We start from the raw sequence: 24,371 nt of genomic DNA, 5'->3' as shown, positions 1-24,371 counted from the left end.
AATTATAGTTATGTTGGTTGCAATATATTTTTGAAAATTTAGAACATAGGCAAGCAACATGGACATAATTTCATATTTATTGAAGACTCATTTCATACCAATAATTGATATAGTATTCTGCCCAAATTCTTGTAAAATAACAAAATAACAATTCTAAAATAAGAATTTTAACAAAATGGAGTTTGAGGGCAGCTATGTGGCACAGTGGATAGAGCACTGGCCCTGGAGTCAGGAGGACTGGAGTTCAAATGTGACCTCCAACACTTAATAATTACCTAGCTGTGTGATCTTAGACAAGTCACTTAACCCCATTGCCTTTTTTTAAAGAAAGATTTTATTTTGAGTTTTACAATTTTCCCCACACCCCACACAGAAGGCATTTTGTTAGTCTTTACATTGTTTCCATGATATACATTGATCTCAGTTGAATGTGATGACAGAAATCTTATCCTTAAGGAAGAAAAATAATAATGAGATAGCAAAATTACATAATAAGATAATGATTTTTTTTTCTAATTTAAAGGTAATAGTCTTTGGTCTTTGTTCAAAGTCCACAATTCTTTCTCTGGATACAGATGGTATTCTCCATTGAAGATAGCCCAAAATTATCCCTGGTTGTTGCACTGATGAAGTGAACAAGTCCATCAAGGTTGTTCATCACCCCCATGTTGCTGTTAGGGTGTACAATGTTTTTCTGGATCTGCTCATCTCACTCAGCATCAGTTCATGCAAATCCCTCCAGGCTTCCCTGAATTCCCATCCCTACTGGTTTCTAGTAGAACAGTAGTGTTCCATGACATAGATAGCACATTTTGCTAAGCCATTCCCCAATTGAAGGACATTTACTTGATTTCCAATTCTTTGCCACTACAAACAGGACTGCTATTAATAGTTTCGTACAAGTGATGTTTTTAACTCATTTTCATAATCCCTTCAGGGTGTAGACCTAGTAATGGTATTGGTGGATCAGAGTATGCACTTTTTTGTTGCCTTTTGGGCATTATTCCTAATTGCTCTCCATAAAGGTTAGATGAATTCACAGCTCCACCAACAATATATTAGTGTCTCAGTTTTCCCACATCCCTTCCAGCATTGACTATTGTCCTTTCTGGTCATATTGGCTAGTCTGGGAGGTGTGAGGTGGTAGATGCTTTAATTTGCATTTCTCTAATAAGTAATGATTTAGAGCAATTTTTCACATGACTATGGATTGCTTTGATTTCCTCATCTGTAAATTGCCTTTGCACATACTTTGACCATTTGTCAATTGGGGAATGGCTTGTTTTTTTTTCAAAATTTGACTCAGTTCCCTGTATATTTTAGAAATGAGTCCTTTGTCAGAAATGCTAGTTGTAAAAATTGTTTCCCAATTTACTACATTTCTTTTGATCTTGGTTACAATGGTTTTTGTCTGTGCAAAAGCTTTTTAATTTAATGTAATCAAAATTATCTAGTTTGCTTTTAAGGATGTTCTCCATCTCTTCCCTGATCATAAATTGCTTGCCTCTCCATAGATCTGACAGGTAAACTATTCCTTGATCTTCTAGTTCTCTTATAATATAGTTTTTTTATGTCTGAATCCTTTATCCATTTTGATCTTATCTTGCTATAGGGTGTGAGGTATTTGTCTATTCTAAGTTAATTCCATACTACCAATTTTCCTAATAGTTTTTATTGAAGAGAGTTTTTATCCCAATAGCTGGACTCGTTGACTTTATCAAACAGCAGATTACTATAATCATTTCCCGTCATTGCACTTAGTCTATTCCACTGGTCCACCACTCTATTTCTTAGCCAATACCAGACAGTTTTGATGACTGATACTTTATAATATAATTTTAGATCTGGTAAGGCTAAGCCACATTCTTTTGCACTTTTTTTTTCAATGAATCCCTGGAAATTCTTGAATTTTTATTTCTCCACATAAACTTACTTACAACTTTTTCTAACTCAAAGTAATTTTTTGGAGTTTTGATTGGTAGGGCACTAAACAGGTAGTTTTGTTTTGGTAGAATTGTCATTTTTATTATATTAGCTCGACCTATCCATGAGCAGTAGATGTTTGTCCAGTTACTTAAATCTGATGTTATTTGTGTGAGAAGTGTTTTGTAATTGTTTTCAAATAGTTTTTGAGTCTGCTTTGGCAGGTAGACTCCCAGTATTTATATTGTGTGAGGTTACTTTGAATGGGATTTCACTTTCTGGCTCTTCCTGCTGTATCTTGTTAGAAATATATAGAATGTTGAGGATTTGTGAGGGTTTATTTTATATCCTGCGACTTTGCCAAAGTTGCTAATTATTTCTTGTATTTTTTAGATGATTTTTTTGTGATTCTCTAGGTATACCATCATGTCATCTGCAAAGAGTTAGAGTTTTGTCTCTTCCTTCCCAATTCTAATTCCATCTATTTCTTTTTCTTCTCTTAATTGCTGAAGCTAACATTTCTAAAACAATATTGAATAGTAGTGGTGATAATGGGCATCCTTGTTTCACCCCTGATCTTATTGGTAATGCCTCACACCCATCTTCATTGCCTGTAATGCTTGTTGATGGTTTCAGAAAGATACTGCTTATGATTCTAAGGAACAAACCATTTATTCCTACTCTCTCTAGTGTTTTTAGTAGGAATGGGTGCTGTATTTTGTCAAAAGCTTTTTCACCATCTATTGATACAATCATATGATTTCTGATAGATATGTTATTGATATAATTAATTAAACTAACAGTTTTCCTAATATTGAACCAACTCTGCATTCCTGATGTAAATCCTACTTGATCATAATGTATCATCCTGGTGATAATTTCTTGTAATCATTTTGTTATGGTTTTATTTAAGATTTTTCATCTATATTCCTCAGGGAGATAGGTCCATTATTTTCTTTCTCTGTTTTAACTCTTCCTGCTTTAGGTATCAGCACCATATTGGTGTCATCCAAAGAGTTAAGCAGAGTTCCATGTTTACCTATTTTTCCACAGAATTTATATAGAATTAGAACCAGTTGTTCCTTAAATGTTTGATAGAATTCACTTGTGAATGCATCTGGCCCTGTAGATTTTTTTCTTAGGGAGTTCAATAATGGCTTGTTGAATTTCTTTTTCCTGAGATAGGGTTATTTAGGTATTTAATTTCCTCTTCATTTACCCTGGGCAACTTATATTTTTGTAAATATTCATTGATTTTCCTTAGATTGTCAAATTTATTAGCATAGAGTTCAGCAAAATAATTCCTGAATTATTTCTTTAATTTCCTCTTCATTGGTGGTGACTTCACCTTTTCCCTAGCAATTTGGTTTTCTTCTTTTTTTAAATCAAATTGACCAGATGTTTATCAATTTTATTGGGTTTTTCATAAAACCAGCTCTTGGTTTTATTTATCAATTCAATAGTTTTCTTGCTTTTATTTTTATTAATTTCTACTTTAAGTTTTAGAGTTTCTAATTGGTATTTATTTGGGTATTTTTAAATTTGTTCTTTCTCTAATTTTTTAAGTTACATATTTTGTTCATTGATTTCTTCTTTCTGTAATTTATTCATGTAAGTATTTAAAGATATAATATATCCTCTGGCCGCCACTCATATATCCCCTGGCTGCCACCTTGAGTGTATCCCATATGTTTTGGTATGTTATTTCATTATTGACATTATCTAGGATGAAATAATTAATTCTTTCTATAATTTGTTGCTTGATCCACTTATTCTTTAAAATGAAGTTATTTTGTTTCCAATTAGTTCTGGGTCTATATCTCCCTGGCCTAGAATTGCATATGATTTTTTCTTTTTTTGCATTATGATCTGAGAAAGATGGTTTCACTATTTCTGCCTTTCTGCAATTGATCATTAGATTTTTATGCACTAGTACATGGTTAGTTTTTGTGTAAGTGCCAGGTACTGCAGGGAAAAAAAAGTATATTCCTTTCTATCCCCTTTCAATTTCCTCTATAGGTCTGTCATATCTAGGTTTTCTAACAATCTGTTTATCTCCTTAACTTCCTTCTTGTTTATTTTAAGATTAGATTTATCTAAATCTGAGAGCAGAAGGTTGAGGTCTCCCACTAGTAGAATTTTGTTGTCTATGTCTTCCTGTAGCTCTTTCAACTTCTTTAAGAATCTAGATGATTTACCATTGGGTACATACAGATTTAGTATTGACATTGCTTTATTGTCTATGGTACCTTTTAGGAGGGTATAGTTTCTTTCCTTATCTCTTTTTATGCTATCTATTTTTGCAGCTGCTTTGTCTGAGATAAGGATTGGTCCCCTTGCTTTTTTAACTTCAGCTGAAGCAAAATATATTTTGCTCCAACCTTTTACTTTTACTCTATATGTATCTCTCTGCTTCAGATGATTTTCTTGCAAGCAGTATATTGTAGGAGTCTGTTTTTTAATCCACTCTGCTATTCACTTACATTTTAAGGGAGAGTTCATCCCATTCACATCAGAGTTATAATTATTAACTCTTTATTGCCCTCCATGTTCTCATTCTTCTCTTTGTAATTTCCCCTTTTCCCTTTATCCATATTCCCCAGTGTTTTGTTTCTGAATACCTCCACCTTCGGTGTGTTGGCTGTCTTATATTAACTCTCCCTTCCCTTTCCCCTTTTCCTTTTCCCCTTCTTCCCTTCCTTCTGTTAGTTCTGCTTTTTCTTCCCCTCCCCATCTCCCATCCCCCCTCCCCTTTTCCCCTCTCCCTTTTTCCTCTTTTAGTGCTTGAAAGGTAAGATAAGTTTCTTAACTGAGTGTGTCTGAGTTTAATTTAAGCCAAGTTTGATGACATGAAAATTCAGGTGCTTCTCCTCTCCTTATTTCTTCCCCTCAATTATAATAGGTCTTTCATACCCCTTGATTTAAAGAGATTTACCCCATTTAGTCTCCTCCATCCTCCTATCTCCTTACTGTCCCCCTTTTTAAGGAGGTATTGTTTTTAAATCATTCTATCTGAATCACAGAAAACTGATGAGTGTCCATCATTTCTGGCTATGTATATTCTCTCTAAAAGAATTACAATTCTCCAAAGATATGAGACTCTTTCTCCCAAATGGAAATATAGCCAGTTTCATCTTATTGGATAGTAGTGTTTTTTCTTTACCCTTTTTTTTTAACCTTATCATGTGTCTCTTGTTTGATGTCCAGATTTTGTATTTAGCTCTGGTCCTTTCATCATGCAATATTGAAAGTCTCCCATTTCATTAAATGTCCATCTTTTCCCCTTGTAGAGAAAGCTCAGCTTTGCCAGGTAGTGGATTCTTGGCTGCATTCCAAACTCCCTTGCTCTTTGGACTATCTCATTCCAGGCCCTTTGATCTCTTAATATTGCTTTGGCCAGGTCCTGAGTAATCCTTACTGTGGCTCCTTGGTATTTAAATTTTTTTCTTTATGGCTGTTTGCAGGATTTTCTCTTTTATCTGATAGTTCTGGAATTTGGCCACAACATTCCTTGAAGTTTTCATTTTAATATCGCTTCCTGAAGGGGATCAGTGTAATCTTTCAATAACTATTTTGCCCTCTGGTTCCATGATATCAAGGGCAGTTTTCCATCACTAAATCTTATAATATTAAGTCAAGGCTTTTTTTTCTCTTCAATGTTTTCAGGAAGGCCTATAATTCTCAGGTTCTTCCGTCTTGATCTGTTCTTGATGTCAGTGGTTTTGCTGATTTTACATTTTGTTTTATTTTTTCGATCATTTGGTTTTGTTTAACACAATCTTGCTGTCTCATGAAATCATTAGTTTCCACCGATGCCATTCTTTTTTTTTAGAGAAGATTTTCCTTCATTTTATCTTTTGCAAGTCCTTTTCCAGTTGGTCAGTTGTATTTTTGAAGTTTCCCATTGTCTCATGTATAGTTTTGAGACAATGATTTGATTTTTTCATTTTCCCAATTCAAGATTTGAGAGAATCATTTTCTTTTTGCATTTGCCCAATTGAAGATCTGAGAGTTATTCTCATTTTGTATTTGTCCAATTGTATTTTCCAAGGATTTGTTTTCTTGTTGCATGATGTAAATTTTCTCTTGCACTATGTTAATTTTCTCTTGTGTTTCTTTTTCCAATTGACTTTTAAACTCCTTCCTGATTTCTTCAAGGAGGTTTTTCTTGGCTGGAGACCAATTCATCTTCTCAGCAGTGCTAGATCTCTCTGGCTTAGAATTTGTCTCTTCTGCATATTTCTCCATGGGCCCCCTTTCTCTGGCCTTTCTTCATCCTTTTAGGATCTTGTGTTGGGGGACTGGCTCTCAGATGTTTGCTTTTGAAGATCCTTGAGGCTTTGTTCACTTGGTTTAGTAATTTCAAAGGTGGGCCAGTAGGGAATGGATACTGGTTGCTTTCTCTGGAGTGAGGTCCTCAGCAGCAGGGTCTGCTTGAACAATGTGCTGAGCCCTGAGGGGGGGGGGGTTAATCTCTTTCTGTTGAATGAACTCTGTTGGCCTCACTTTAGCCTGAGGGGGTGGGGAGTCCTTTATTGTTCTGGGCAACTCTGCTGAAAGCATGGAACTCATGTCTCTGGCTCAGCTGGTTGTTCTCCAGGAGTGCTCTGAGACTCTGTGCTGGAACTACCCCTCCTGTAGCTCCTCTCCTCCCCCCAAAAGACTATGCAGCTAAAGTTGGATCCTGCACCTGCTACTCGCCAAAATCTCTTTGGCTGAGGCTGGCCCTCTGGCTTCCCCCAGTTGCTGTTCCTGAGCTGACCCTCTCCTCTTGTCTCCTGGTTCACTCATGATCCCCTGAGACAGACCTTCTTGGTAGGTGTTCTTCTCCTAGTTTCTCTTTCTTGGTTTTGTCGATCAAATTTCTGTTAAGTGGTTTCTCTCATGTTGTTTTTGAGGGGAAAAGAGGAGCAATTTGCATAGTGCCTGTCTTCTCTCTGCCATCTTGACCAGAAGTCTCAAGAATCCCCATTGCCTTTTGAAAAAAAACTCACTGAAGGGAGTTTGGCATATGAATAATTGGAAAAGTAAATCATTGATATTAAGTCACAAGTTAAGATTTTTGACTGACCCTTATTTTGAAAGTAAATCTTCAAGCTTTTTCTTTAGGGGGAAGAAATTCAGATGTTACTTAAAAAATATGTTTGTTGTTTCTTCTAAAAACGTAAAGAAAGATGAACTTGTCAGAAATTATGGCTATGATATTAAATACTAATCTGTTGTGTATGATTGACTTGAACAATGAAAAGAGCATGTGGTTTTAAAATAAGTATATATATATATGTGTATATATATTATATATATATGAAACCAAAAAATTATGGTAATTATAAACTTTTTGTATGTTTTATCTATTTTTATTCCACACTAAAAAAGAATTATTTGTCTTTTAGGCCTGCAAAAGAAAAATTAAATGAAAATAATAAGGTACTGTTAAAATCCCAGAAATATAAATCCCAGAAAATTCATTTTTCATATAGAACCCCTTTTTTTGTATTATAAAGAATAGGAGTATTTAATCTGAAAATGAATACTTCTAGAAATACTCTCCTAGGGAAATGTGTCCATTGTGAAAAGTTTCACAATACTTAAGTGCATTGTGAAAACTTAATTATATTACTGAATTTTCCTTCATTTTTCCCAGTAAATAAAATGAAGGCAGTTTATCATCTATAAGAGATGTTGTGAGACTATTTAGGATACTTTTCATAACGTTCCTAAAGATTTCAGCTTGTTCAGCTTGTAGGTAGTTAGATGATAAGAGTGGATAGAGTCAAAAAACCCAGAGTTTGAATCCTTCTTTGGGTCATTAGCTAAATGTATGATTCTGGACAAATCACATAACTTCTCATATTCTGTTTCCTCATTTGTAAAATAATTAAGTGTAGTGCTTGTTGTGAGGCCATCAGATAATTTATATTAAGTGTTATAAAAACCTTTTAGTGCTACATAAGTATTAGCCATTATTATTTTTAAGTTTTTATTATTTTACAGTAATTTTATGTATTCTGTAGGACAAAGTACAGATGGATGCAGATGATCTTGATGATCTCACTCAATCAAGTGATATATCTACTGAAGATTATGATTTGACTCCCTCAAAACATAATATTATGTTATTGATTGAAAAACTTAATGTTGATTGTAAAGGTAAGAATATTTTTAAGTTTCCTAACAAAACACCAGCATCAAACAGAAGCCAAAGATGTGTGTATATATAAGAAGAAAACACTGACATCTTATTTTATTGATCACAGTAAAAGAAATGGCTTTGGGTTCTTGGAGACTGACTTTGGAGACTAATCTCTGACAGGCCTTGTCAAGATAAGAAAGATTATATTGGCTACACGTTGATGAGTTTTTCAGTCAAAGATGTTTTCAAGGATCTCCTACTATTTGTTTCAATTCAAAAAGAATTATCAAATACCTTGTTTGTGCTAATTACACAAGGTTTAGATAATACACAATCCTTGTCCTTGTTAAGTTTACAATTCACTAGTGGGAAATAGCCTATAGAGATAATTTTAATGATAAAAATTACTTAACTCCTTGAGGAAAACAGTCATATTGCTATGTGAGGTACAAAGTGGGAAAGAACATGAACTATATAAAATCAATAACCTGTTTGTAAAGGTAGCATTTGAGTTGACTTTTAAAAGATAATGGGTATGAATTCAGTAGGGGTACATCATGGGAATATAGGAGGATAGAGTGAGCATTTCAAGTATGAACCAAGAGGCAGGAAAATGACAGTGCAAATTCCAGCTTTACTGAATAGTCTGTAATGGTAAGAAGAATATGGAAAGGTAAAGTAATCATAGAGATCCTAGCTTTGTTTCTTTGTTTCTATAGAGAAATGACTTAAATTTGGAACTTCAGATGACCAAAAATGTTGTCAATCCCACGAATTTTCTGCCTCTTTATGTACTTTTTCTAGAAGTATGGCACATAGGATGGTTTACTGAACATGATGCCATGAATAGCTAGTTTCAAATTTTGCCTATACGCCTACTAATTGTGTTTTGCTTTTGCTTCTTTTGCATTGAATATTTATCTTCCTTTGCTTTGAATCATTGATCTTAATGATTTCCCCTGTTGTCTATTTTATAGTCCTCTACAGGTAATGTATCTTCCTCTAGCAGCCCTGTTATCCCCCACAGCCTTGCTGTACCAATTCTGCTTAACACTGAAATATGAGAAGAATTGAGAATTGTCAGGGGGGGACCAGATAACCAAGAGTGTTGAATCTGTAACTTGATATAACTCATTTCCTTCTTTCTTTCTTTTTTTTTTTTTTTACAAGGCACTGGAGTTAAGTGTCTTAACCAAGGTCATACAGCAAGGTAATAATTAAGATTCTGAAGCCAAATTGGAACTCAGGTCCTCCTGACTCCAGGGCCAGTGCTCTAACCACTGTGCCACCTATCTGTCCCCAATATAACACATTTCTAACTCTTGGCTAGGACTAAATTTGACTATGGATGTCTTTGCAGAATAAAATGCCTGAGTTCTATGGAAGCTATTTTTATTAATGCTCAGAAGATTTTTTTCACTTTCTTCTGGTATCCCAGCTATATTTTGGTTGAAGTTAACAAATTCTGGTCAATGAATAAATGAGGATGGATGTTATTTTATGAAGGTTACATACTGTTTTACATGTTGTCTCTTTAGAATACACAGTGTTTAGAACTATTTTGAATTAAACATGTTTTTGATATTTATAGCATAATTCAGCATATTTGCAATATATAGATATTAAATGTGTAATCAATTTTATTAACCTTATTTATCCCACTTAGAATACACATCAGAATATTGACTTTTCACATGTCTTTCAATTATTCTGAAGAATTCAAGCAGCTTTTTAATGAAGTAATGTGTAAAAGTGCCCAAAGGGAAATAAGTTTTTTTCAAATTCAGTGTAAATCTATTGACAAAACAATATTTTGATGTATACCCTTAGTATTTATATGTGGATTCTGTTTTATCAGTCCCAGAGAATCTGAATTTTAAGTATACTGCTACTATTCTACAGATACAGATTTTAAAATACTAATATTTTTATTTACTTACTTTTTTCTCAATACAGATTCAATCAGCCTTTTGAAAATTCAGGATGCAGTTCTTACATATGAACGATCAGTAGAACTTAAAAAAAGTCGTTGTACATTACTCACAGGAAAAGTTAAGAGTTTAGAAAAGAAGATTATTGGACTACAGGAAGAATTATCAGAAACAAGAGAAATGAAATCTCAGTTAGAACGTCAAAAAGTAGAATGGGAAAGAGAACTCTGTAGCCTCAGGTATGGAACTCTTAAGTTTGAATAAAGACTTGAAAGTATTCCTCTTACATTGAAGCGTTGTGACAGAGGATTTGAAGATATGTAGGGGGAAATGGCACATCTTTAAAATAATAACATAAGGAACCCTATTTAATTCTTTTTGCTCTGTAGAGTATAATCCATCTTCCTGTTTGGAATAAATTCCAATGAGTGCCCACTATTATTACATGAGGTTACTTGTTTTTTTGGTGAAAGATTTGATTTATTTTGAATTTTACAATTTTTCCCCCTAATCTTGATCCCCCCCAGAAGGCAGTCTGTTAGTCTTTACATTGTTTCCATGGTATACATTGATCTAAATTGAATGTGTTGAGTGAGAAATCATATCCTTAAGAAAAAAAAAACACAGAACATAAGAGATACCAAGATTACATAATAAGATAACGGGTTTTTTTCCATGATGTTACTTTTTGAAGAAGATACTTGTCTTTGAATCAACATTTATCAGCAAACTCCCCCCCCCCCCATCTTCTGGTATCAAAAGACACTGTCTTCCTCCCATTTTCCAGGCCTCAACCTTGATAACATCCTTAACATCTACTTTAACTTCTCTACTTAATCCAATGACAAATTTTATGCCTTTATATCATATCTTATAAATGTCCATTTCTGTTATCCACCACTGTAATTCAATCCTTCATCACCTTTTGCTTTTACTATTTGTATTTGCCTTCCAATTGCTTTCTCCATCCCACTCCAATCTACACACCAATCCATCATTCTCTCAGCTACCAAAATGATTTTGCCTAATGCATAGCTCTTATCATGTCATTCTTCCTGGTCATTAAGCTATAACAGCTCCATATCACCTCTAAGACCAAATATAAACTGTATTTGGCATTCAAAAAAAAAAAACCCCTCTATTTGGCACCTTCCTGCCTTTCCAATTTTCCCACACATTCTTTTAAAAGTTTTGAGTTTCATGTTTTCTCCCTTCTTGCTTCTCCCTTATTTCTAAAATGGTAAGCAATTTGATTCAGGTTATATATGTGCAATCATGTCAAATATATTTCTGTATTAGTCATGTTGTGAGAGAAGAAATAAGTCAAAAGAAGAACCATAAAAAAAATAAAGTGAAAATAGTTAACTTCAGTCTGCTTTCAGACTCCATCAGTTCTTTGTTTGGAGGTGAATAGTACTTTCTATCATGAACTTTTTGAAGTTGATTTGTGTCATTATATTGCTTAGAAGAGCTAAGTTATTGATAGTGGACCATAGTACAGTGTAACTATTACTGTGTACAATGTCTGGTTCTTCTCTCTTTTCTTTGCTTCAGTTCATGTAAGTATTTTCAGGTTTTTCTCAAATCTTCCTAATTGTCCTTTCTCAGTCCCTCAAGCTACTAGTACCTTCTTTTCTGATACTACTTTCCAGCTATTCTTTAAGTAACTTGTATACACATATTTATTTGTTTGTTGTTTTCCCCATTTAGAAAGTAAGCTCCTTAAAGGCAGGGACTGTGTGTTTACCCTTGTTTGTATCCCCAGTACTTAGCATATCGGAACTATTTAATAAATACTTAATTATTAACAGTGAGTGAGTTATTAGGAGATATAATTAGGAGATATAATATAATAAAATAGCTTATAAACAGCATTCAGAAAATTTCTTGATGTTGGGAGTGTGAGAATTTTTCTCTGTCACTTTATAAATTTTTTTGAAATTATCCTTCAATAGCAGAATCATTTTATATGAGTAAATATTTTTGAACATTTTTTTTTAGAGTTAACACTATTAATTCTTTAGCTTTAGTTATATCAGTCTCTCATTCATAATTGATGATTATGTGAACATTACCTCAATACCTTAATCTTGGGGGATTGTGAAGCAATTGAAAGTAATAAGCCAAAATTAATCTCTAATGAAAATTGATCTTGTTAGTTTTTTTTTTCTGTAAATCACTTAAAATTCTGATTGCCTCTCAGAGAATTTTCTCCTTGAGTATGAATAATTTAGATAGGACACTACTGCTGACTCCTCCATGGTTCAGGTACCTCCTTGTAGGATACAGTATGCATCAGAAATGTTATCTTCAAATCCTAAGAACAATGGTGAAAGACTATGGGAAAACTCTGGGACTAGTGTTGAATTTGAAATACGGACAGGGATCTTAAAAGGTCAAAAAAGAATCTTGAAAATTGAATTTTCAGTTTCTATCTCACAGAGTTCACTGCAACATTTCCTCTTGAATATTTTAAAATTTTATCCATTTTTAGTGACTTAAAACCTTAGCACAATTACTTGCAATTTTTTTTCGAAATGAAGTATGACATCAACTCTGAATAATCAATAGTAATGAGAAAATGAATAATTTGTAGAAATCTTCCCAGATCTATCATTAGTCAGGAATTTTATCAACATTCCTCTCTAAACTGGCTTCATTCAGATGTATCAGAACTCAGGAATTTTAAAAAAGTCATTTTCTTTAGGGTCTTCTGTAGTGCAGTTCTGTAAACATGTTAAATCCAATAAGGCAAGGGAAGGAGGAAAGTAAATGGATATATGTATCTAATTTATGATATTTTTGTCTGCTGAATTCAAAACCAAAGTATACAAAGAACTTTATGACATATTTTTAATATTATTTTATTTTTTAACACTTACATGCCAAGACAGTTTTTAGCATTCATCTTTGTAAGTTTTTTGAGATTCACATTTTTCTAATACCCTCCTTTCAATTCCCTATCCTTATTACAGTCTTAAATACTGATAATACATATACAGTCATGTTTAACATATTTCCATATTAGTCATGATCTGAAAGAATCAGAATTAAAAAGGGAAAAAAATGAGAGAAAGGAAAAAACCTAAAACAAGTTTTGAAAATTAAAATTCTATTCTTTGGCCTACATTCAAACTTCATAGTTTTTCTTTGACTATAATTGAAATGATGAAAGGAGCTATATCCAACACAGCATCATCTCACAGTGTTGCTGTGAATATGTATGATGTTCTCCTGGTTTTGCTCACTTCACTCGGGATCAGTTCATACAAGTCTTTGCAGGCTTTTCTGAAGTCTACCATCTCATAATTTCTTTCCTAACTTTTATTTGAAATTAATTTATTTGTTTTTTTCAGTTACATGCAATGGTACTTATTGCCAATAATTTTTTTTGCTAGATTTTGAGTTTTACTTTCCCCCTCTCTCTCTCCCCACCTCCCCTCCCTCTGCCAGAAAGCTCTTTAATAAAGGCAAAAGATTAATCAAATCAAAATGGAAGAAAAATTAGAAAAAAATGACTTATAGACACTTTTAAAAATTGAAGATAGTGAGCTTTGGTCTGCATTTAAATTCCACAGTACCTTCTCTGGATGATGATGGTATTTTCCATCACAAGTCTTTTAGAATTATCTTTTTTTTTTTTTTTTTTTTTTAGATTTTTCAAGGCAATGGGGTTAAGTGTCTTGCCCAAGGCCACATAGCTAGGTAATTATTAAGTGTCTGAGGCCAGATTTGAACTCAGGTACTCCTGACTCCAAGGCCAATGCTCTTATCCACTGCGCCACCTAGCCTCCCCTCAGAATTATCTTTAATTATTTTACTGCTGAAAATGAGCAAATCCATCAAAGTTGATCATCACTCAATGTTGTTGTTAGTGTGTATAATATTCTTCTAATTCTGCTCATTTCATTTATCATCAGTCCATGTAGTCTTTCTAAGCTTTTCTGAAGTTCCATCTTTCATGATTTCTTATAGAACAATAATGTTCCATCACATTCATATACTACAGTATATTCAGCCATTCCCTGATGGGCATCCCCTCAATTTCCAATTCTTTGCTACCACAAAAAGAGCTGCTATAAATATTTTTTGTACAGGTGGATCTTTTCATTTTTTTTATGATCTCCTTGGAATATCTGGGGGATTGCTGGATTAAAAGGTATGCACAATTTTATTCCCCATTAAACATAATTCCAAATTGATCTCCATAAAGCTTAGATCACTTTACAACTTCATCAACAGTGCATTTGTTTCCCAGATTTCTCACATCCGCTCCAACACTAATCATTTTCTGTTATTCATTTTAGCCAGTGAGATCGGTTTGAGATGGTACCTAAGAGTTATTTTAATTTATATTTCTCCAGTAATGATTTGGAACAGTTTTCATGTGATTATAGATAGCTTTAATTTCTTCATCTGGAAATTGCCTATTGACCATTTATCATTCGAGGAATATTTTGTATTCTTATAAATTTGACTCAGTTTTCTTTGTGTTTTTGAAATAAGTCCTTTAAAAGAAATACTGTTACACAACTGTTAAAAAGCTTTGAAAATTGTTTCCTAGTTTTCTGCATTTATTCTAATTTTGCATTGGTTTTGTGCTAAAATTTTCTAATTTAATGTAATCAAAATTATACCTTTTGCATTTTATAATGTTCTTGCTTACTCTACATCTTTGGTAATAAATCCCCCCCCCCAAGGGGCAGCTAGGTGACACAGTGGATGGAGCACCAGCCCTGAATTCAAATCTAGCCTGAGACACTTAATTGCCTGGCTGTGTGACCTTAGGCAAGTCACTTAATCCCTTTGTATTAAATAAGAAAATTTTTTAAAAATTGAACTCCTCTCCCTAGATCTGATAGAAAAACTGTTTCTTGTTCTCCTACTCAGCTTATGGTATCACCCTTTTTGTCTAAATATGATTCATTTTGGATAGAAGTTTAATGCCCTGGAGTATCCCTAATAGAGAAGTAGATTCATGTCTCATTTCTGACACATGCTGACTGTGAGCCTGAGCAACTGATATAACTCCTCATTGCCCTAGGCAATCTAAGACTCACAACTGCACAGCAGGGACCATTCTGTATTAGTAGAGGGAGTTCCCTTGATAGTGAGTTCCCTACATGGATCCAGTTTCCCCAAAATTAATGTTCTTTTCCTTTACACAGGTTCAGATGAATATATTTGTTACTATAATCCTTCTTTCCACTGAACTATGATTTTAAAACAAGCAATTTTAATCTAGGTTTACACTGAAACAAGAGGAGGAAAAACGTTTGAGTGCAGAAATGCTATTTGAAAAAATTAGAAAACAATTAAGAAGAAAAGAAGAACAATATAGTAAAGAAATGGAGCTAAAACAGCAAGTTGAACTCTCACTTAGGACTCTGGACCTAGAACTGAGGACAACAAAAAACATTTTAAAACAGGTAAATTGTAATTTAAAAGTCAATAGTTTCCTGAGAGTAGAAAGGTGAATTCAATAAAGTCTTTTTAATCCTAAAAATGGAGTATTGTATTTATGTTTAGTATAAATAAGTTAGGTTCAGTTATTCAAAGAGATGTATCCATATATTCATATAGTTATGTGTGTATATATATATGTCCATATACATATGTATATATACATATCTATATATACATATCTATTTATTTGTTTATGAAGAAAAACCAAAAAGAAATTTCCTTTTTTAACATTTGAATACAAAGTTACAGGCTAAATAGCCATGGAAAAGATAAGATGGAGCTAGCACTTTATAAAATGTCTCACAGTAGAGAATCACTATGGTGTAGTATATAGAACTGCCTTCAAATCCAGTAAGACCTAGGTTCAAATGTTGTCACTGATGCATCTTTAACTGTGGTACCTCTGGCGAGTCATTTCACCTGACCAAGGTTTGAGGTGTCCCAAAAAGTTTAGGGGGGAGGACCTAGGCTACTCTACTGCTCTAGGCTACTCTTTTAAGACTGTAATTTCCAAAGATGATGACAGTCTACATTGGTAGAGGGAGTTTTCTTATCTGAAAATTCTTTAGCCAAGGAAATTGCAGGTTCAATCCCATTCTCTCTTTCTTATATTTCACTGTACTACCCATCCTTCAGTCTTCCATAAAAGTTTATTGTTCTTTAGTATCTTTAGTTCTTATTTATACAATTAAAATTCTAAGCCATTCTAAACGTAAGAAAGGCAAAATCTTACTAGTCCAGAGCACTGGTCTGAATCTACTAATCTGATGAAATTTAGTAAGAATGGTTGTAAAGTTTTATACTTAGGTTCAAAAAATTAGTTTCAGAAGTATAAATTGGGGGAAATATGATTAGATAGCATTTTATCTGGAAAGATGTAGGAATTTTAGTGAGCTCTAAAGCTTAATTTGATTTAGGGCTGTTACTTGACTATCAAAATGGTAAAAAATCTTTAGCTTCCAAAACAGATGAGGTCAAAATACATTATTACATTATTAGAACACACCTATGCTATTTTTTTATTTGTGGCTACTACAGGATTGTAGTAGCTAGTAACCATAGTGGCAGTCAGGATGAGGAAGACCTTGAATCTATAACATAAGAGAATTAGTTAAAGGAACTGGAGATGTTTATCCTTGAAAAAAGAAAATGGGTCATGATAACTGTTTTCAGTGTTTTTAAGGGGTCAGTCATATGGAAAAAAAAAACATTAAGCTTGCTTTGCTTCAGTCTAAGGGACAGAACATAGAGTAATAGATAGAAGTTGCAAAAATAAATATTTTTAGGATTAATGTTGGGGAAAATTTTTAAAAGAACCATCCATAAATTGAGTTTCCTCAAGAATGGTTTCACAGGCCTGGGATGACTTCAGTCTGAGATTGAGTAAAATCTAGTAAGAGTCAGGTAGGTGATAGTGGATTGAACTGAATAGTTGGTGAAGATCCTTTTGACCTTCTATCCTTGTTGCTTTTTATTTTCAATAGCCTACTTTGCTTAGATTTTTTTCAACTCTTCTTTTTTTCAGATTCTATATTATACTTAATGATCAAATGTTTTTTACTGAGTTTTGAAGAAAAAGTATCATTAAAAATATTATGATATCATTGTCTCTAGGTAGAAGAAGAGAGAAATGATGCTCAAAGACAACTTTCCCAGGAGAAAAGTGCCAGAGCTTCGCAAGAGAGAGTTCTGAATAATCATCTTTGGAAGCAGAAGGAAAGAGAAGCAGCTGCTTCTAAAACGAGTCAGAGTTTGGAGGTATTCAATTTGGTCATTTTCAAATCTAATTGCATATTTCAACAAGATAATTGTTCTTCGTTTTGAACATAGCTGTCATCAGCAGTCATGTACTGATCATGTACCTCAGTCATGTACAGATTATGTACATCAGTCATGGGCAGATGTCCTGCGGCAGCCAAGCAATGACAGACATAGTGAACAAAATCAAAACAGGTTTTATGTTTTACTTTTGTTATTTTTTTTTACTTAATGATCCCTCCAGAGACCCAAGTGTATTCCTACTGAGCAAAAGGCCTGGTACTCAGGAGTGTACTTCTACCCATTCTGGACAAAGGGGGCAGTTTATCAATTTCACCAGTCCCTAAGGAAAGAAAGCAATGCAACCAGCTAGGAGGTGACATATCAGATATAAACTACTTTTCTTACTTACGTGATTTCCTCTTTTGCCGTTTTCAGGGCCTAAGGATTACAAAACATAGATAATCATTAGGCCTATTTCAACTTGTTATTTTACTCTTCTTTCTTTCTTTCTTTTTTTTCTTAGAAAGAGTTTATTTATTTTGAGTTCACAATTTTTCCCCTAATCTTGCTTCCCTCCCCCCTGCCCCCCACAGAAGGCAGTCTGTTAGACTTTACATTGTCTCCATTGTATACATTGAACTAAGTTGAATGTGATGAGAGAGAAATCATATCCATAAGGAAAAAAATAAAGTATAAGAAATAGCAAAATTATATAATATAATAAAATATCGGGTTTTATACATTTCATATATATGTATATGTATATATATATATATATATACACACATATATATATATATATATATATATATATATATATATATATATATATTTTAAGGTTGTTTTTTTTTTTGCAAGGCAATGGGGTTAAGTGGCTTGCCCAAGGCCACACAGTTAGGTAATTATTAAGTGTCTGAGGTTGGATTTGAACTCAGGTACTTCTGATTCCAGGGCCGGTGCTCTGGCCACCTAGCCACCCCTATATTGAGTTTTTTTAAAAAAAAATTAAAGGTAGTAGTCTTTGTTCTTTGTTCAAACTCCACAATTCTTTCTCTGGACACAGATGGTATTCTTCATCGCAGATAGCTCAAAATTGTCCCTGGGTTTTGCACTGATGGAATGAGCAAGTCCATCAAGGTTGATCATCACCCCCATTTTGTTGTTAGGGTGTACAATGTTTTTCTGCTTCTGCTCATCTCTCTCAGCATCAGTTCCTGCAAATCCCTCCAGGCTTCCCTGAATTCCTATCCGTCCTGGTTTCTAATAGAACAATAGTGTTCCATGGCTTACATATACCAAAGTTTGTTAAGCCATTCCCCATTTGATGGACATTTATTAATTTCTTCTTCTTTGCCATCACAAACAGGGCTGCAATGAATATTTTATACAAGTGATGTTTTGTTTACCCTTTTTCAGAATCTTTTCAGGGTATAGACCCAGCAGTGGTATTGCTGGATCAAAGGGTATGCACATTTTGTTGCCCTTTGGGCATAATTCCTAATTGCTCCCCAGAAAAGTTGGATGAGTTCACAGCTCTACCAACAATGAATTAGTGTCCCATATTTCCCACATCCCTTCCAACACTGATCATTTTCCTTTCTGGTCATATTGGCCAATCTGAGAGATGTGAGGTGGTACCTCAGGGATGCTTTAATTTTCATTTCTCTAGTAAGTAATGATTTGGACCAATTTTTCATATGACTATGGATTGATTTGATTTCCTCATCTGTACATTGCCTTTGCATATCCTTTGACCATTTGTCAATTGGGGAATGGCTTGTTTTTTTGAAAATTTGCCTAAGTTCTCTGTGTATTTTAGAAATGAGTCCTCTGTCAGAAATACTAGTTGTTAAAATTGTTTCCCAATTTACTACATTTCTTTTGATCTTGGTTACAGTGGTTTTGTCTGTGCAAACGCTTTTTAGTTTAATGTTATTAAAATCATCAAGTTTGTTTTTAATGATGTTGTCCATCACTTTCTTGGTCATAAACTGCTTCCCTTTCCTTCAATCTTACACGTAAACTACTACTCCTTGGTCTTCTAGTTTGCTTATAATATAGTTTTGTTTTGTTTTGTTTTTTTGCAAGGCAAATGGGGTTAAATGGCTTGCCCAAGGCCACACAGCTAGGTAATTATTAAGTGTCTGAGACCGGATTTGAACCCAGGTACTCCTGACTCCAGGGCTGGTGCTTTATCCACTACACCACCTAGCCGCCCCTATAGTTTTTTTATGTCTAAATCCTGTAGCTGTTTTGATCTTATGTTGGCATAGGGTTTGAGGTATTTGTCTAATCTAAGATTTTTCCATACTAACTTCCAATTTTCCTGAACAGTTTTTATTGAAGAGAGTTTTTATCCCAATAGCTGAACTCTTTGGGTTTATCAAACAGCAGATTACTATAAGCATTTCCTGCTATTGCAACTAGTCTATTCCACTGGGCCACCACTCTATTTCTTAGCCAATACCAGGCAGTTTTGATGACTGATGCTTTATAATATAATTTTAGATCTGGTAAGGCTAAGCCACCTTCTTTTGTTTTTCATTGAATCCCTGGAGATTCTTGACTTTTTATTTCTCCATATGAATTTACTTACAACTTTTTTCTAACTCATTAAAGTAATTTTTTGCAATTTTGATTGGTAGCATACTAAACAGGTAGTTTAGTTTTGATAGAATTGTTATTTTTATTATATTAGCTATCCATGAGCAGTTGATGTTTGTCCAGTTATTTAAATCTGATGTTATTTGCATGATAAGTGTTTTGTAATAGTTTTCAAAAAGTTTCTGAGTTGGCCTTAGCAGATAGACTGCCATGTATTTTATACTATTTGAGGTTACTCTGAATGGGATTTCTCTTTCTAGCTCTTTCTGCTGTATCTTGTTAGTCATATATAGAATTTTTGAGGATTTATGAAGGTTTATTTTATATACTGTGGCCTTGCTATAGATACTAATTATTTCTAGTAGCTTTTTTTAGATGATTTTTTGTGATTCTCTAGGTATACCATCATGTCATCTGCAAAGAGTTGGAATTTTGTCTTTCATTCCCAATTCTAATTTCTTCAATTTCTTTTTCTTCGCTTATTGCTGAAGCTAACATTTCTAATAAGATATTGAATAGTAGTGGTGATAATGGGCTTCCTTGTTTCACCCCTGATTTTATTGGGAATGCCTCAAGCCTATCCCCATTGCATATAATGTTTGTTGATGGGTTCACATAGATATTGCTTATTATTCCTAAGGAACAAACCATTTATTCCTATATTCTCTAGTATTTTTATTAGGAATGGGTGCTGTATTTTTTCAAAATCTTTTTTAGCATGTATTGATATAATCATATGATTTCTGGTAGGTTTGTTATTGATAGAATTAATTATACTGACAGTTTTCCTAATATTGAACTAACCCTGCATTCCTGGGATAAATCCTATTTGGTCATATTGTATCATTCTAGTGATAACTTATTGTAATCCTTTTGCCAAGATTTATTTACGATTTTTGTATCTAAAAAAAAGAAAAAAAAGATTTTTGCATCTATATTCACCAGGGATATTGGTCTATAATATTCTTTCTGGTTTTTTTTTTTTGTTTTTGTTTTTTTTTTTTAGATTTTGCAAGGCAATGGGGTTAAGTGGCTTGCCCAAGGCCACACATGTCCGAGGTCAGATTTGAACCCAGGTACTCCTGACTCCAACGCCAGTGCTCTATCCACTGCACCACCTTGACGCCCCTCTTTCTCTGTTTTAACTCTTTTTGGTTAGGTGTCAGCACATATTGTTTCCATAGAAATAGATAGAGTTCCATCTTCACCTATTTTACCAAAGAGTTTATATAGAAGAGGATCCAATTGTTCTTTAAATGTTTGATATAACATCCATCTGGCCCTGGAGATTTTTCCTTAGGGAGTTCAAGAAAGGCTTGTTGAATTTCTTTTTCAGAGATAGGGTTATTGCATTTGATTTTTATTGTATTATGATCTGAGAAAGATGTCTTCACTATTTCTTCCTTTCTGCAATTGATCATTAGGTGTTTATGCCCTAGTACGTGGTCAATTTTTGTCTAAGTGCCATGTACTGCAGGAAGACATATATCCCCATTCAGTTTCTTCCATAAGTCTATCATATATAAGTTTTCTAAGAATCTATTTACCTCTTTAACTTCTTGTTTATTTTATGGTTAGATTTATGTAAATCTGAGAGCAGGACCTTGAGGGCTTCCATTAGTAGAGTTTTGCTGTCTGTGTCTTTCTGTAGCTCTTTCAACTTCTCCTCCAAGAATTTGGGTCCCATACCATTGGGTACATCCATATTTACTATTGAAATCACTTTATTGTCTATGGTATCTTTTAGGAGGATATAGTTTCCTTCTTTATCTTTTTAATGTTATTTTTGCCACTCCTTTGTCTGAGATAAGGATTGCAACCCCTGCTTTTTTCACTTCAGCTGAAACAAGATACATTTTTTTCCAACTTTTTACTTTTACTCTATATGTATCTCTCTGCTTCAAATGAGTTTCTTGTAAGCAGCATATTGTAGGATTCTGGTTTTTTTTTATCTACTCTGCCATTCACTTACATTTTCAGGTTGAGTTCATCAATTCACATTCAAAGTTATAATGTTTAGGTCTTTATTACCTTCCATGCTATCTTCCCTCTGTTTGTATTTTACCCTTTTTCCCCCTTTATCCATATTCCCCAGTATTTTGTTTCTGAATACTGCCACCTTCAGTGTGTTTGCCCTCTTATAGCAATCCCCCTCCCTTTCTTTCCCCTTTCCCTTTTCCCCTTCTTCCCTCCCTTCTATTAGTTTCCTTTTTCCTTACCCTCCCCTTTCCCCCTTTAATACTTGAAAGGTGAGATAAGTTTCTCTTAACTAAGTGTTTATAAGTTAACTTTAAGCCAAGTCTGATGAGAAGATTCATGTGGTTCTCACCTTCTCCTTTCTTCCCCTCTATTGCAATAGGTCTTTCGTACCTCTTAATGTAATGTGATTTATCCCATTTAATCTCCTCCATCCTCCCGTCTCCTTACTGTCCCACTTTTTATGGAGGTATTGTTTTTAAATCATTCTATCTGAATAAAATAAAAGTCATGAGTGTCCATCACTTCTGGTTAAGTATATTATCTCTAATAGAGTTATGATTCTCGAGAGTTATTAGAGTCTTTCTCCTATTTTGGGATAATAGCCAGTTTCATCTTATTGGATAGTAGGGTTTTTTTTCCCCTTTACCCTTTTTTTTTAACCTGTAGATATGTCTCTTGAGTCTCCTGCTTGATGTCCACATTTTCTATTTAGCTCTTGTCTTTTCATCAGTAAATGTTGGAAGTCCCCCATTTCATTAAATGTCCATCTTTTCCCCTGGAAGGGAAGGCTCAGCTTTGATGGATAGTGGATTCTTGGCTGCATTCCTAGATCTCTTGCTCTTTGGCTCATTCCAGGCCCTTCAATCCCTTAATGTTGATGAATCCAGGTCCTGTGTAATCTGTTCTGTGGCTCCTTTGTATTTAAATTTTCTGACTACTTGCAGGATAGTCTCTTTTATCTGATAGTTTTGGAATCTGGCCACAACATTCCTTGTAGTTTTCATTTTAGGATCTCTTTCCAGAGGGGATCAATGTATTCTTTCAATGACCAATAACTATTTTGCTCTCTGATTCCATGATATCAGGTCAGTTTTCCATCACTAAATCTTGTAATATTAAGTCCAGGCTTTAATTTTTCTTCCATGTTTTCAGGAGGTCTTATAATTCTTAGCCTGTCCTTTCTTGATTGGTTCTTGAGGTCAGTGGCTTTGCTGATGACGTATTTTACATTTTCTTCTATTTTTTTGATTTTTTTGGTTTTATTTAACATTCTTCTTGTTTCATGAATTCATTAGTTTCCACAGATTCTACTCTTTTTTTGTAGAGAAGAATTTTCTTCATTACCTTTTGCAACTCCATTTCCAGTTGGTCAGTTTTATTTTATTTTATTTTTGTAGGTTTTTTTGTAAGGCAACGGGGTTAAGTGGCTTGCCCAAGGCCACACAGCTAGGAAATTATTAAGTGTCTGAGACCGGATTTGAACCCAGGTACTCCTGACTCCAGGGCCGGTGCTTTATCCACTACGTCACTTATGCCACCTAACCACCCCAGTCAGTTTAATTTTGAAGAAGTTTTCCATTTGCCCAAGGGTAGTTTTGAGAAAACTTACTTGCTTTTTGCATTTGCCCAATTGAGGATTTGAAAGAAATATTTTCTTTTTTGCATTTGCCAAATTGAGGGTCTGTGAGAATTATTTTCATTTTGTATTTGTCCAATTGTATTTTCCATGGATTTGTTTTCTTGTTGTGAGATGGTAATTTTCTCTTGCAACATGTTAATTTTCTCTTGAGTTTTTTTTTTAGGTCTTTGCAAGGCAAATGGGGTTAAGTGGCTTGCCCAAGGCCACACAACTAGGTAATTATTAAGTGTCTGAGACCAGATTTGAACCCAGGTACTCCTGACTTCAGGGCCAATGCTTTATCCACTATGCCACCTAGCCACCCCTTTTCTTGAGTTTCTTTTCCCAACTTTTCCAATTGATTTTTTTTTAGGTTTTTGCAAGGCAAACGGGATTAAGTGGCTTGCCCAAGGCCACACAACTAGGTAATTATTAAGTAACTGAGGCTAGATTTGAACTTAGGTACTCCTGATTCCAAGGTCAGTCCTCTATCCACTATACCACCTAGCTTCCCCTCCAATTGATTTTTAAAGTCCTTCCTGATTTCTTCAAGGAAGTCTTTCTAGGCTGGAGACCAATTCATATTCTCCTTAGAAATGCTAGGTCTCTCTGGATTAGAATCTATACTTTTTAAGTATTTCTCCATGGGTCCCTCTTTTTTCTGTTTATTCTTCATTTTTCTAGGATCTTATGTTGGAAGGGAGGAGCTGGCTTTCAGAGGTTTGCTTTTGAAAACCCTAAAGGCTTTGTTCACTTGGCTTAGAAATTCCAAGGGTGGGGCAGTAGAGGGTACTGGTTGCTTTCCCTAGAGTGATTGAAGCCCTCTCCCACCCTGGAGGGAGTGTGGAGGGGTGGGCTCTGTGAGGAGAGAGTGAAAAGGGGGGAGCAGGGTTTGACAATGGGCTAGAAGTCAGTCTCCCTTTAAGCTGAGTGAGCTCAGTAGTCTGCACCTGAG

General features: G+C 34.2%; 1 protein-coding gene across 12 annotated transcripts in view; it reads left to right on the top strand.

The window, feature by feature from the left end:
* Positions 1–24,371, top strand: part of ANKRD26 (ankyrin repeat domain containing 26) — a 147,715-nt gene that overhangs the window by 73,945 nt on the left and 49,399 nt on the right. For all 12 annotated transcript variants that reach the window (XM_074193828.1, XM_074193831.1, XM_074193832.1 and 9 more), the window contains 5 exons: positions 7,317–7,350; positions 7,938–8,073; positions 10,013–10,226; positions 15,233–15,416; positions 17,068–17,211. In XM_074193828.1, coding sequence (XP_074049929.1) covers positions 7,317–7,350; positions 7,938–8,073; positions 10,013–10,226; positions 15,233–15,416; positions 17,068–17,211 — 712 coding nt within the window. The remainder of the gene's footprint in view (positions 1–7,316; positions 7,351–7,937; positions 8,074–10,012; positions 10,227–15,232; positions 15,417–17,067; positions 17,212–24,371) is intronic.

This window comes from Macrotis lagotis, chromosome 7, assembly GCF_037893015.1.
Source record: "Macrotis lagotis isolate mMagLag1 chromosome 7, bilby.v1.9.chrom.fasta, whole genome shotgun sequence".
Taxonomy (NCBI): Eukaryota; Metazoa; Chordata; class Mammalia; order Peramelemorphia; family Peramelidae; genus Macrotis; species Macrotis lagotis.
This window is presented reverse-complemented; position numbering and strand designations above follow the sequence as displayed.